Source organism: Leptopilina heterotoma, unplaced genomic scaffold, assembly GCF_015476425.1.
Source record: "Leptopilina heterotoma isolate Lh14 unplaced genomic scaffold, ASM1547642v1 Lhet_73, whole genome shotgun sequence".
NCBI classification, from domain to species: domain Eukaryota; kingdom Metazoa; phylum Arthropoda; class Insecta; order Hymenoptera; family Figitidae; genus Leptopilina; species Leptopilina heterotoma.
This window is the reverse complement of record NW_025111169.1, coordinates 1381147-1393394: the sequence shown is the minus strand read 5'-3', so window position 1 is coordinate 1393394 and position 12248 is coordinate 1381147. Positions and strand designations below refer to the sequence as shown.

General features: G+C 21.3%; 2 protein-coding genes across 2 annotated transcripts in view; one reads left to right on the top strand and one right to left on the bottom strand.

Moving 5' to 3' along the window:
- Positions 1-1179: 1179 nt before the first annotated feature.
- The window catches only part of LOC122510702 (flotillin-2), a 268228-nt gene continuing 257159 nt past the window's right edge, over positions 1180-12248 (bottom strand). Inside the window, exons 3-8 of the mRNA XM_043625528.1 lie at positions 5559-5791; positions 4888-5007; positions 4111-4325; positions 3275-3458; positions 1560-1706; positions 1180-1342 (exon numbers count right to left, since the gene is read on the bottom strand). Coding sequence (XP_043481463.1) covers positions 1307-1342; positions 1560-1706; positions 3275-3458; positions 4111-4325; positions 4888-5007; positions 5559-5791 — 935 coding nt within the window. The 3' untranslated portion in view covers positions 1180-1306. The remainder of the gene's footprint in view (positions 1343-1559; positions 1707-3274; positions 3459-4110; positions 4326-4887; positions 5008-5558; positions 5792-12248) is intronic.
- Positions 7522-9361, top strand: LOC122510701. The gene is made up of 3 exons (XM_043625526.1): positions 7522-7756; positions 7954-8532; positions 8720-9361. The coding sequence occupies exons 1-3, from the start codon at positions 7622-7624 to the stop codon at positions 9314-9316; spliced, it is 1311 nt and encodes a 436-aa protein (XP_043481461.1). The 5' UTR covers positions 7522-7621; the 3' UTR covers positions 9317-9361.

Below are 12248 nucleotides of genomic sequence, written 5' to 3'. Positions count from 1 at the left end.
AATATAATTATACGACTATAATATTTTTATATGTTATCGCAAATAATAAAATTATCGTATTCAAAATTGACACGAAATTATTATATAATCGTAGCGCTATTGTATAATTAAAAATACGTTTACAATATAATTTAAAACTAAACGTAGAGATTCCAATTTAAAATTTGACATTTTTCATTTTAATCGAGACATGGCATGTGTAAAACAATTTTTTTTAGGAAAACAAATTTTTTCCAATTGTTGAAGTTCACAACGTTTATGATCTACTAATTAGGATAACAAAGACTTTAAAAAAAAAAATTATCATAATTTTTTCCTTGAAAAAAATATTTTTACAAATCTTATTCTACGAATTTTTTTACAAATTATTTTTGTATCAATTTTTTTATCTTTCTGAAAAAGATTTGTATAAGAATTTGTAGAAAGAAAAATTTTATTTTTCGGGTGAAAAATATTTTTTTTTTCAATTAATCACTTACCGTTGATTAACTGAAGAATTTTTTACTTGAAAACTCTTGAAAACTTTTCAAAAATTTTATTTTACGAATTTTTTTACAAATTATTTTTTGTCAATTATTTCTAGAAAAAAAAATTTGTATAAAAATTTGTAAAAGGACAAATTTTATTATTTTTCGTGTTGAAAAATTGAGAAAAAATTTATTTTTTCAATTATTAATCGTTGATTATAAACGTGGTGAACTTCACTCGCATCTTTTTCCATTAATTTGCAAATTTTAACAAACGTCTCGATTAGAATCGAAAAAATAAAATATTGTCAAAATTATTTTCGGCAAGATAAAAAGAAAAAAAAGAAAAGAAAGAAAAGAAAATTGTCAGTAAACATAAAAGTTATAAGTCTATAGAGCATTCTAGAGTATATTTATTACATTGCCTTTTTAGTCAAACAAATACGAGTAGAAAATTTTTGTTTGATTGCCGCTACATTATACACATTATCTAACTCCTGGCGTTCTGATTTCTTTTCTTTTCAGTATTTTCAAAAGCAAAGAGAATAAAAATATATATAATAAATTATCATTAATGGATAACATTTTCATATATACCTTAAAATTACAGGAATTAGAGAATTTTTCTTACTTACAGTCACAAACTGCAGAACAAAATCGAAAAAGTTGAAAATCTTCCTTTCATTTCAGTAGAATGGTAGTTTAATTTTTCTTTGCGTTGATTGTGATGAATCTTTTGGTACAGATTTTTTTTTTTTTTTGATCAAATACGTTTTGTCGAAAGTTTAAAATTTGAACGAAGAAGTCAAGAGTGTTTTCAATGTGTGCAGTGGAAAAAATTACTTTGCCTTTGCTCCAGGGATTTTTCCAAATACCTGCGAATAGAATTTGAAAATTTATTTATTTTTATTGTATTTCAAAATTTAAATATTCTAAATTCTAGTTTTTAGAATCTTTAAAAATAAAATTCTAATTTAAAGAAGAAATAAATAAATTTCCTAGATTTAAAAGTTCAAAATTTTAAGGATGTAAAATTAAAAAGAAAGAAAAAGAAAGAAATTTCTAATAATTTTAGAGGAATTTTCTTCTCACTTTTGATACATCAACTCCGGTGAGTGCTTGCACTGCGGGGGGCACTTGGCCAACGAGTCGGGTGAGTTCCTCAGTGTATGCACCATTTCCGCCCAAAAGTACAATTTCGTCCGTCCTGGCAAGAGGAGCAGAAACTTCCGCAGCAATCTGTAAATAATACACTTTTCTCAAAATACTGTTCATGATTTGTTAAAAAAGAAAAAAATTCTTCTTTTCTTTTCTACGATAACAAATTTCAAGAAGATAAGGAATTGTAAGAATTAACAAATAAAATCTATCTTCTATATAAACTAATACTTTTTTTAAAAATAAAATTAGCAATTTTAAAAATAATAGAATTTAAAAATTTTCTAATTTAAATTTTTGTTGAAAACACTAAAAAATTCAATTTTTAAGAAATTACAAATAATTGCAGAAATTCAATTATTTTCAAAAAAAAAATAAAATTCTTCTTATAAAATTCAAAATTAAAAATAATTTAAAATTCTAGAAAATAATAATTTAATTAAAATGATGAGAATAATAATTACAGTAACTATATTCTTATAACATAAAAAAAATGATTTTATTACTTGGTCATCTTTAATTATTATAAAACATGAAGAAATCGATCACTCCGAGTCTTCGACTCGGAGCAATCGATTTCTTCATATTTTATAAAAATACTTTTATAAGTTGTTTAATTTAAAAAAGGTTTGAATTCGAAATTTTTTAATGTTTTAATTCATGTGGAAAATCCTGTTCCAAAAATAAGATTAAAAATAGAAATTGTACAAATATTTTTCTTCTTTTTCAAAAACAAAATAATAATTTTGTTAAAAAAATTGTGATTCATAAACAAAAATAATGCAAAATAAATCAATTTTCTATTTCTTAATCACAGTTTTTTAACAATTTTCTAATTTTGTTTCGAAGTAAAGAACAAAAGTCTGTATAATTTCAATTTGACAAAACATAATAATAGTTAACAAAATTTTAGTCTTTTAATGAAAAGAAGTGAAAAAAATTCTGATGATTTCTATTTGTCATTACAATTTTGAATTAATTATAAAATAAAAATTAATTATTATATGTTTTAATTATTATCATGTTTGCTTTTTTGTTTCTTAACTTTTTTAATAATTTTTCTTTTTAAATATTTAAAATTTTAAAATTAAAATATATTGAAAATCATCAAATTGTTGCAAAGAATTTTATCAAAAAATTTGATAATAATATAGAATTCCTTCAAAGAATTTTATTATTTAGAAAAATAATTGGAATTCTCGTGAAGAATTTTGTTCAAATTTTTGAAAATTCCCATTAATTTCTTTTTCAAGAATTTATTTGAATTTTGTTTTAAATATTAATCGTGTTTAATAATAATTGAAATTAAACATTTAATTATTGAATTTTATTAAAATTTTTGAAAATTCTTTAGAAAAATTTTATAATGAATTAAGAAAAAAAATTAAATTCTTTGGTGAAATTTTTTTTAAAATAATTGAATTTTTGCAAAGATTTTATATCGAATAAAGAAAAAACTGAATTTATTAGTGAAATTTTTTTGAAAATAATTGAATTTTTTTTTCAAATTAAATTTGAAAAAAGATAAGAAAAGGATTGGAAAATGTAAAAATTATCAAATTGGAAAAAAAATAATAATGACAAGTATATTGAATTTAGTGAATATTTTTGGAAAATATTTTTGAAATATTGAATTCAATTTCCTCTACCTTAGGCATTGCGTTTAGCACCAAATTGAGAATAGCAGCATCTCCATATTTCTTATAAACAGCAGCTCTCATGCGCATTCTTTCAGCTTCCGATATGCCAACCACTTGCATTGCGTGTGCTTCCGCATCGCCAATCATTCGAATTCTTTCTGCTTCTGCCTTTGCCGCATCCACTGTTTGTGACCTTTAAAATAAAATTATTCCATAAGATTTCTCAAAATTTTCCCCAATATTTAATAATTTATTTATTCAATCAAAATTTTAAAAAAATGTCCCAGATATTTTCCAAAAAGTTTTGAATTTTTGAAATTCAAATATCTTTTTTCTTTTCTATAAAAATATTTTCAAAAATTACTACATTAGAATTAAAAATAAAATAAATTTTAACATTTATATAAACATAAAGTAATTAATTTTCCAAATTAACAAAAAAATATTTAACAAAATTCAAATTTTAAGGATGTGTTGAAAAAAAATCGTCGTTCTTTTGAATATTCAAATCTTTAGGAACATGAACATCGAGAGAAAGAGAATTTTTTAAAAAAATTTTACTACGTAAAGTTTACAACGTTTATCAACGATTAGAAGAAAAAGAATATATTTTACTCCAAAAATGTTATATTTAGAAATTTTATTTTTTGACTTATTGATACAGAAACTTATTTTATTACTATTTATTTAAAATCTATAACTCAATTCAATAATAATTATGAAAAAATTTCGAGACGACTATAAAATTCTCTCAAATAGGGAAAAATAATTGATGAAATTAATTAATTAATTGATTTTTTATTCAAACTCAGGAAATGTTTTTATTTTTTTTAGATAAAAATTACCTCTTTCCTTCAGCGATTTTGCCCATTTTGTAATGTTCAGATTCGGCAGGCAAACGAACAGTGCTCTCGAGTTCGTGTCCCTTTCTGAGGACCTCTTGTGTCTCAACTTCAATTTGCTTTCGTCTCTCGACAATATCAATTTGAATTTCTTCGTTTCGTATTCTCTGCTTTATTTTTGCTGCTTGAAGTTCGTAGGCCAATTGTGCTTCAGCTTTCTGTAAAAGAAAAATAAATCATCTTCAGTTTTTTACTCTTAAATCAAAATATTTATCTATTCTTCTTCTAAAATAAGTAACCTATTAATTCAATTTACTTTTTCTGAATTCAATTTATTTTTTTTTTAATAAATAAATTATCAATTTCATTTATTTTTTCTAAATTAGTATTTAGACAAACATCAAAATTTTGATCTATTTGTCTTCTTATAAAATAAGTAAACTATCAATTTATTTTTTCCGCATTAAAAAATTACCAATTGAATTTATTTCTTAAAAAATAAATAAAACTAAATTAACAAATTATCAATTTAATTTGTTTCACAAAAAATAAAAGTTTTATTTAGAAAAAATAAATAATGTAGGTAATAAATGATAAATAAATAATGCTGAGACAAATATACTTTTATTTCACTCAAATAAATTATTATTTGATTCCAATAAATTATATTTGATTCAAATAAAATTTTTTTCAGTGTGCAGAACATTAAATTCCACTAATCAATGCTCCTAAAATTAATTAGTTGTTGAAAATATTAGTAAATATTTTCATTGTACGTACGGCAGTGTTAACTTCTTGATCGAAATTCGCCTTCTGCAATTGATAAAGTCTCGCATTGTCTTCAATCTTCGTGTCGGTATTGTATTTAATATCCATTGCCGCTTTCTCGCATTCAGCTTCCTGTTAGTGGAAAATCAATTGAAATTAGTTACTTTACTTCATTTATGAAAATTAATTAATTCTAATTTATTTATTAATCCAAAATCTAATTGCCAATTGATTTATTGATTAAACTTGATTCATTGCTCCAAAAAATTAGTAATTAATTTTTTCAAATCAATTAATTGCTCTAAAAATTAGTAATTAATTATTCCAAATAAATTAATTAATATCCCAAAATTGGTAATAAATTACTTTTTTTATAATAAATTTCAAAAAAATACAGTGATTCGAATTACTTTAACTAAAAATGCAAATTGATAATGAATTTAATTATAATTAAATTAATAATTAATTGACAAATTAACCCGAAAATTAGTAACTAATTTAATAATAAAATAATTTTTTATAATAAAATCCAATATTAGTCGAAAAAATACACTGATTCGAATTACTTTACTAAAAAAGAAAAAAAAAAGAAAAAATTGAGTGGGAAAATTTTGAGGAAAGGCGATAAATATAGAATTTTCTTAATTAACGAAAGAGAGGAATTTATTGTCGGGAGATTTTACCCGAATGCCAGCATCTCGATTAGCTTCGGCGACACCGACGTCAGCATCTCTTTTCACTTCAGCAGTTCGAGCCTTTCCGAGGGAGGCAAGATATTGAACGTCGTCGAAAACATCTTTAATGGTAAATGAAAGTATCTCGATGCCCATGCGACCAACATCTGGAGCTGCTACTTCGCGGACAAGAGCCGCAAATTGATCTCGATCCTTGTAAACTTCCTCGACCGAGAGAGTGCCTACAAACAAGAATTATTTTCCCTTTATTTTCACTGCACCTAGATACTTATATATATATATATATACACAAAAGTTCTTTGATTCGTTTCAAAATAAATTCTTTCTTTCAAATATTCTTCGATTTCCTCAAAGTTTCAATTTTCTTAATTTAATTAAATTCAATTTTTAATCAAATAACAATAAATGTCATTTTTATTTATTTATTTTATTTATCACACACAGAAAAAGTATATTCTATTTGAGTTTTGTCTCAGAGGCAAAAAGACTTTTTATTTGTTTTAAATAAAAATTGTATTATTATTATTATTATTTATTTATTTCTTTGACATTACAATACATTGTTTCTTGTCTGTTAGAGCCTCATTCACATTTCACTATTTACATGCCAACAATTAAAACGAAATAAAAATTGTATTTACATCGAATAATATTTTTATTTAAAACAAATAAATAAGGTTCTTTGGGACAAATTTACTTTTATTTAACTCAAGTAAATTATATTTTGTTTAAATTAAAATTTTTCTCTGGGAGCATTTATTTATTATCTGAATAAATTACAAATTATTAACAAACATACAACAAAAAATTATTTACATTTTTATTTTTATTATTCTAATACAGTTTAAAATTAGTTTTCAGTTATAAAGAAAAATTCTATAAAAATAAACCCCAAAGAAAATAAAAATTTCTCTAGATAAAAATTTCCCTAAATAACCATTCAGCATCTTGTTTTTTTAAATAATATAATACAATGTACAAAACATGAAAACTGTAATAAAATAATAATAAAAAATAATCAAAGAATTTTTGTTTATAAATTTAAAAAATTGTCCACATGAAAATAATCGATTTACAGAAAAATTGTAGTTAAAAACACTTAAAAAAAATTGAAATTTGGAGAATTTACAAATGATTGCAGAAATTCAATTACATTGAAAAAAAATTTAAATTCTTCTCCCAAATTCAATTACGTTCAAAAAATTTTAATAAAATTTTTGGCAAAATTTGAATTATTATAAAAAATCATAAAATCCTTCGCAGAAATTCAATTATTTTCAAAAATTTTAATACAATTCTTGTCAAAATTCCAATTATCTTTATAAATAATAAAATTCTTCTCAAAAATTCAATTAATTTTCAAAAATAATAAAATTCTTGGCAAAATTTCAATTTTATTTTTAAAAATAATAAAATTCTACGCAAAAATTCAATTACGTTCAAAAATTTTTAAAAATCATTGTCGAATTTCAATTATCTTTATAAATAATAATAAAATTCGTCTCTAAAATTCAGTTATTATCAAAAATTTTAATTATTTTTAAAAATAATAAAATTCAATTGAATATTTGGAATAAAGTCGAAAAATTCGCATTTTTTGAAAATAAATCGAAAAAAGTCGCTTTTTTTGAAAATAGTCGAAAAAAGGCTAATTATCCGAGGGCCTGTTACTACTTTTAATTTCTATTTTAATAAAAAGAAAAATATTTTCACTTTAATTGCAATTGTTTTAAAGCAGTTAAAAAATATTTATCTCCGTATGTTTCTTTTTATCAAAAAGTTTTGTCACGAATATTTCTGCAAATTTTGAAATAGAAAGACACAACATGAATTTGACATAAATATTTAACATTTTTTTAAAACTAAACACATATAAATTTTTTTGCCTCGTGGATAATTTTCATTGGCTGTGGATTGCAGTAAAATTTTTTTTTTTTAAATAAATGTATTGCATTCGTATAAGTTTCTGTTTCTAAACATATTCTATTTAGTGCATTCCGAAGCTACTTGGATTTTTAGAAATTCCATTTCACGGTTAGAGAAAAGTAATAATGGTTTCTATAAAGAAACTGCAAATTATTTTGGATTTTTTATTGATAAGTTTGAAAGAGTATAATGATTATAAAAATAATAATGCGGCACATGTGGATCAGGAGACAAAAGATCGAATCGCCAATGTAGATGAGGTAAATTGCAAATAAATAGAATAACTTTTCTTTCTGACAATCATTAATGTATGTAAGTAGAAATAAAAAAAAATCCTGTTTTTTAAAAATGAAACATTAATTAAATTGTACCTATAATTAAAAAAATTTTGTTATTCAATTCAGAAAATAATAGTAATTTTTATAAATTCTTTTTATTCTTGTGCTCAAAAACTAAGTGGTCACGTGCAATGAGATCTTTTGGAAGCTCATTTATAATGATGTTGATACATAGCAAGGAGGATGATTTTCTCCAAAACATATTTAAAGAAGTAAAAAATGAAAATCGTTCAGAAAATATACAATTTACGAACGATTTGTCAACGGTTTTTCGATATTTCAAAATGAATTTAAAAAATAAACAATCAAACTTTATGAAGATAATAAATTTCATGATAGCTAGTGCAAATTACTATCACTTTTATCACAATGGTTTTAATTTTTCTTTATTGGCCGATTTAAGAAGTAAAAATGAAGAAGTGTTAAAATTAATTATGTCAAATCCTGATCGTACGACATCGGAAAATGATGCTTTCCTCTATCCATTCCTTTCGTTATTCTGGGTGTATTCATTAATGTTTCCTACACTCGCCAATAGTGAAAATTACACTGATTGCTATTTTGATGCTCTTGTGGGATTCAGAATACCAAATGATACAATTTTTAATTTTCATTTAGAAAAAGAGGAAAAAATCGAAATTTTACTGACAAACTTAACAATTCCATTGAAAAATTTATTGTCATGTATGTTATTACAGGTAATTTGGAAATTATTAAAAGCATTTAGTTAGTTCAACAGCAATAATATTAATGTATTTATTTTCATATTCAAAAATAAAAAATTACATTTCATTGAAAATTTAATGATTTTTAATTATAATAGTATTGCTGAATTATTTTTTTCAAAAAGCAAATTTACATAACTTGAAATATTTTTTCTTGCAGCCAGAAATAAAGAAGTCTGTGGAAGAAAATCCGATACTTAACGAAGCTTTCAAAAATATCACCATAATACCCTCTGATGAACTTAATGAAAAACATGAATTATTCAAGAATCATTTGAAGCTCGCTATCGATTATTTTAAAAATGTTTTGAAACTTGACGATTGTAATAAATTCCCAAAGTTTAATAATTCAAAAAAAGATGAATTCAATTTTCAGAAAATTGTTAATTTGCTAACTCAAACAGCAATGGAAAATTATTTGTTACACAAAAACTATTATCCCGAATCTTCGAGCTTTCCTGAGACTAGAAGTGAAGAAATGCGAAAATTAATGCCCTCTGAATGCGTGCCAGGATTAAATGAAAATAAAGAAACATTTAAAAGCCTCTATCAATTTTTAGATTTAATAATAGTATATTCATCAGAGTTTATCTATGGAAAGAAACGGTATTTGAAGAATATTTTGGAATTATTATTAATAAATGAGAAAATTGAAGAGTTCGTTTCGAAGAAAAATAACGTGAGCAGAGAAACATTAAATACCAGTATAAGAAAAGGAATGAAAAATATTAATATTATTGTATTATACCATAAGTAATTTAAAGACATAAGAGAAAAAGTGTTTTCTCAAATTACTTCTCAATTAAAAAGAAAATAATATTTTGGGTATCTGTAATTGAATAAATTTTCAATAATTATTATTTATTGACATTTATTTAATTACAGAGACCCAAAATATTTATTTATAAATATTAAAGTATATAAATAAAACATTACAAAATTATTTGTTAATAATATGTAAATAAATTTAATCCTTAAATATCCGTTTATTTATTTCAAATTTTCCCTTTACATCTGTTAAATTATTTAAACTTAATAATCCATATTAATCGTTGTATTTCGGTAATCTGTTCGCAGTTTGAAGTTGATGTTTGTTTCTCAAATTTTAAAATAGTTTTTCTTTTTAAATGTTTAAAATTTGAAAATAAATTCATTTCAAGAATTTTATCAACATTTATTTCAATAATTGAATTCTTTCGAGAAAATGTAATTAAAATTGTATTGAAAATAATTTAATTCTTGAATAGATTCTCCGAGAAAATTCAATTATTTAAAAAAATAATTGGATTTTTCACGAGAATTTAATTATTTAAATATTTTTTAATAAAATTCAATTCAAGAATTAAATTATTTTCAAAAATAATAAAATTTTCACTCGTATTCAATTTAAATTATTTTAAATACAATTTTAATTGAATTCCAGGGAGAATTTAATTATTTTTAAACATTTTTTTAAAATTCTTCGAAAGAATTCAATAATATCAATAAATAGTACATTTTTCGAAGGATGTCAATTATTTTAAATACAATGTTAATAAAATATTCTTCTCAAAATTTCACTTATTTTTTAAAATTTTGCAAAAATTCAATTATTTGTAGAAATCATAATTTTTTTTACAGAGATTCAATTATTTAAAAGAGTTTTAATAAAATTCTAGTCAAGAATTCAATTATTTTTAGAAATAATTAAATTGTCAACGTACTGAACATCATATTGTATTCTTGTAAAATATTTATAAAAAAATTTGAAAATAATTCAATAAGACGGCTCCCGTTGATATGATCTTGTTTCAATTGTCAAAATAATAAAATCGTCTTTGGAGCTCAGTTCAATATGATCTCGATTCAATTGTCAATTTAATATAATCTCGCAAAAGTTTCCGTGTAATAAAATCTTAATTCAGAGTAACTTTAAATTCAATTAAAAAATAAAATATTAATTCATTTTTAATATTATTTTAGGTTTTATAATGATTAAATAATAATTAATAAAATAAAATATAGAAAAATAAATGAAGAAAATTATTAAAATTATTAAAACTATTAAAAATAGCAGAAAAATAATAAATTATTAACTATAAAATATTAATTCGTTTGTAATATTATTTCATACTTTTCAATAATTAATTTAATAATTAATTAAATGGAAAAATAAATAATAAAATTATACAAATCTAAATAATAATAAAAATACTGAACTAACTAATTTTAATTAATAAAATTCATTATTCATTAAAAAGTATGAAATAATATTGCAAAAAATAATTAAATTAATTAAGTAAAAAAAAATTGACAAAGTATAATAAAATGGGTATTATCTATAATATTTAAGAAATATATTGAGAATTATATTACACTACATTTTTCATCTGAAATTCTTTTTTTTAGGTATAACTATCCATTCTGGCCGAAGTGGATGGTCTGAAATGCATTAAAAACTATTTTACTTAATTTTATATATAACTTATTAAAACAGAAATTATTTTTATAATTTTTTTACCTGAATTTTAATAAGCTTATCAAACTTATTAATTAATTCTTAAAATTAACTAAAGAATTAAAAACTTCATTTCAAAAACAGAAAATTTTAATAGCAATTATTATTTAAAAAAATAAATAACAGTACCTATTCCATGAGAAAAACTAAATAAAGTTTTAAATATATTTCAATAACATTAAATTATATTATAAAATAATATTATCTCATACTTTCTAATGAAAAATGAATTTTATTAATTAAAATTAGTTAGTTTAGTATTTTTATTATTATTTAAATTTGTATAATTTTATTATTTATTTTTCCATTTAATTAATTATTAAATTAATTATTGAAAAGTATGAAATAATATTACAAACGAATTAATATTTTATAGTTAATAATTTATTATTTTTCTGCTATTTTTAATAGTTTTAATAATTTTAATAATTTTCTTCATTTATTTTTCTATATTTTATTTTATTAATCATTATTTAATTATTTTAAAACCTAAAATAATATTAAAAACGAATTAATATTTTATTTTTTAATTGAATTTAAAATTACTTTGAATTAAGATTTTATTACACGGAAACTTTTGCGAGATTATATTAAATTGACAATTGAATCGAGATCATATTGAGATTTATTATTTATTATTTATTGATTTTTATTAAAATTTTTTACAGTAATTGAATTGTTTTGAAGAATTTATATCAATTTTCATGAAAATAATAAATTTTTTTTTTAATAATTTTTACTGAAAATTTTGAAAATAAATGAATTTTAAGAAGCATTTGTTTTAAGTTTTTAAAATAATCGTGTTTATTATTGATTGTAATTAACGATTTACTATTAAATTATATGAAAATTATTTATAGAAAATTAAATTCTTTTACACAATTTTATTAGAGTTTTTGTAAATAATTAATAACGATTCAGCATTTTTTTTTAATAAAATAATATAAAAAGTACAAAAAACAAAAATTGTAATAAAATAATATTAAAAAACAATCAAAGAATTTTTGTTTATAATTTTAAAAAATTGGCTAGGGGAGACTGGGGCGAAAAGTTAAATTGTGAAAACAGTTAAAATTCATTATCTTTTGAACGGAAATAGTTAGAGCATTGCAACCCTGAATAAATGTCCGGAGTTATGTGACATTCTGCTAATTTTTGTGGTGTTCATATTTAATTTTTTTTTTCACCCTAC

Coding starts and splice junctions, on each gene's coding strand:
- LOC122510701 (XM_043625526.1), top strand. CDS start 7,622: ATGGTTTCTATAAAGAAACTGCAAATTATTTTGGATTTTTTATTGATA. Junction 7,757..7,953: donor GAATCGCCAATGTAGATGAG/GTAAATTGCAAA, acceptor TCAAAAACTAAG/TGGTCACGTGCAATGAGATC. Junction 8,533..8,719: donor TGTCATGTATGTTATTACAG/GTAATTTGGAAA, acceptor TTTTTCTTGCAG/CCAGAAATAAAGAAGTCTGT.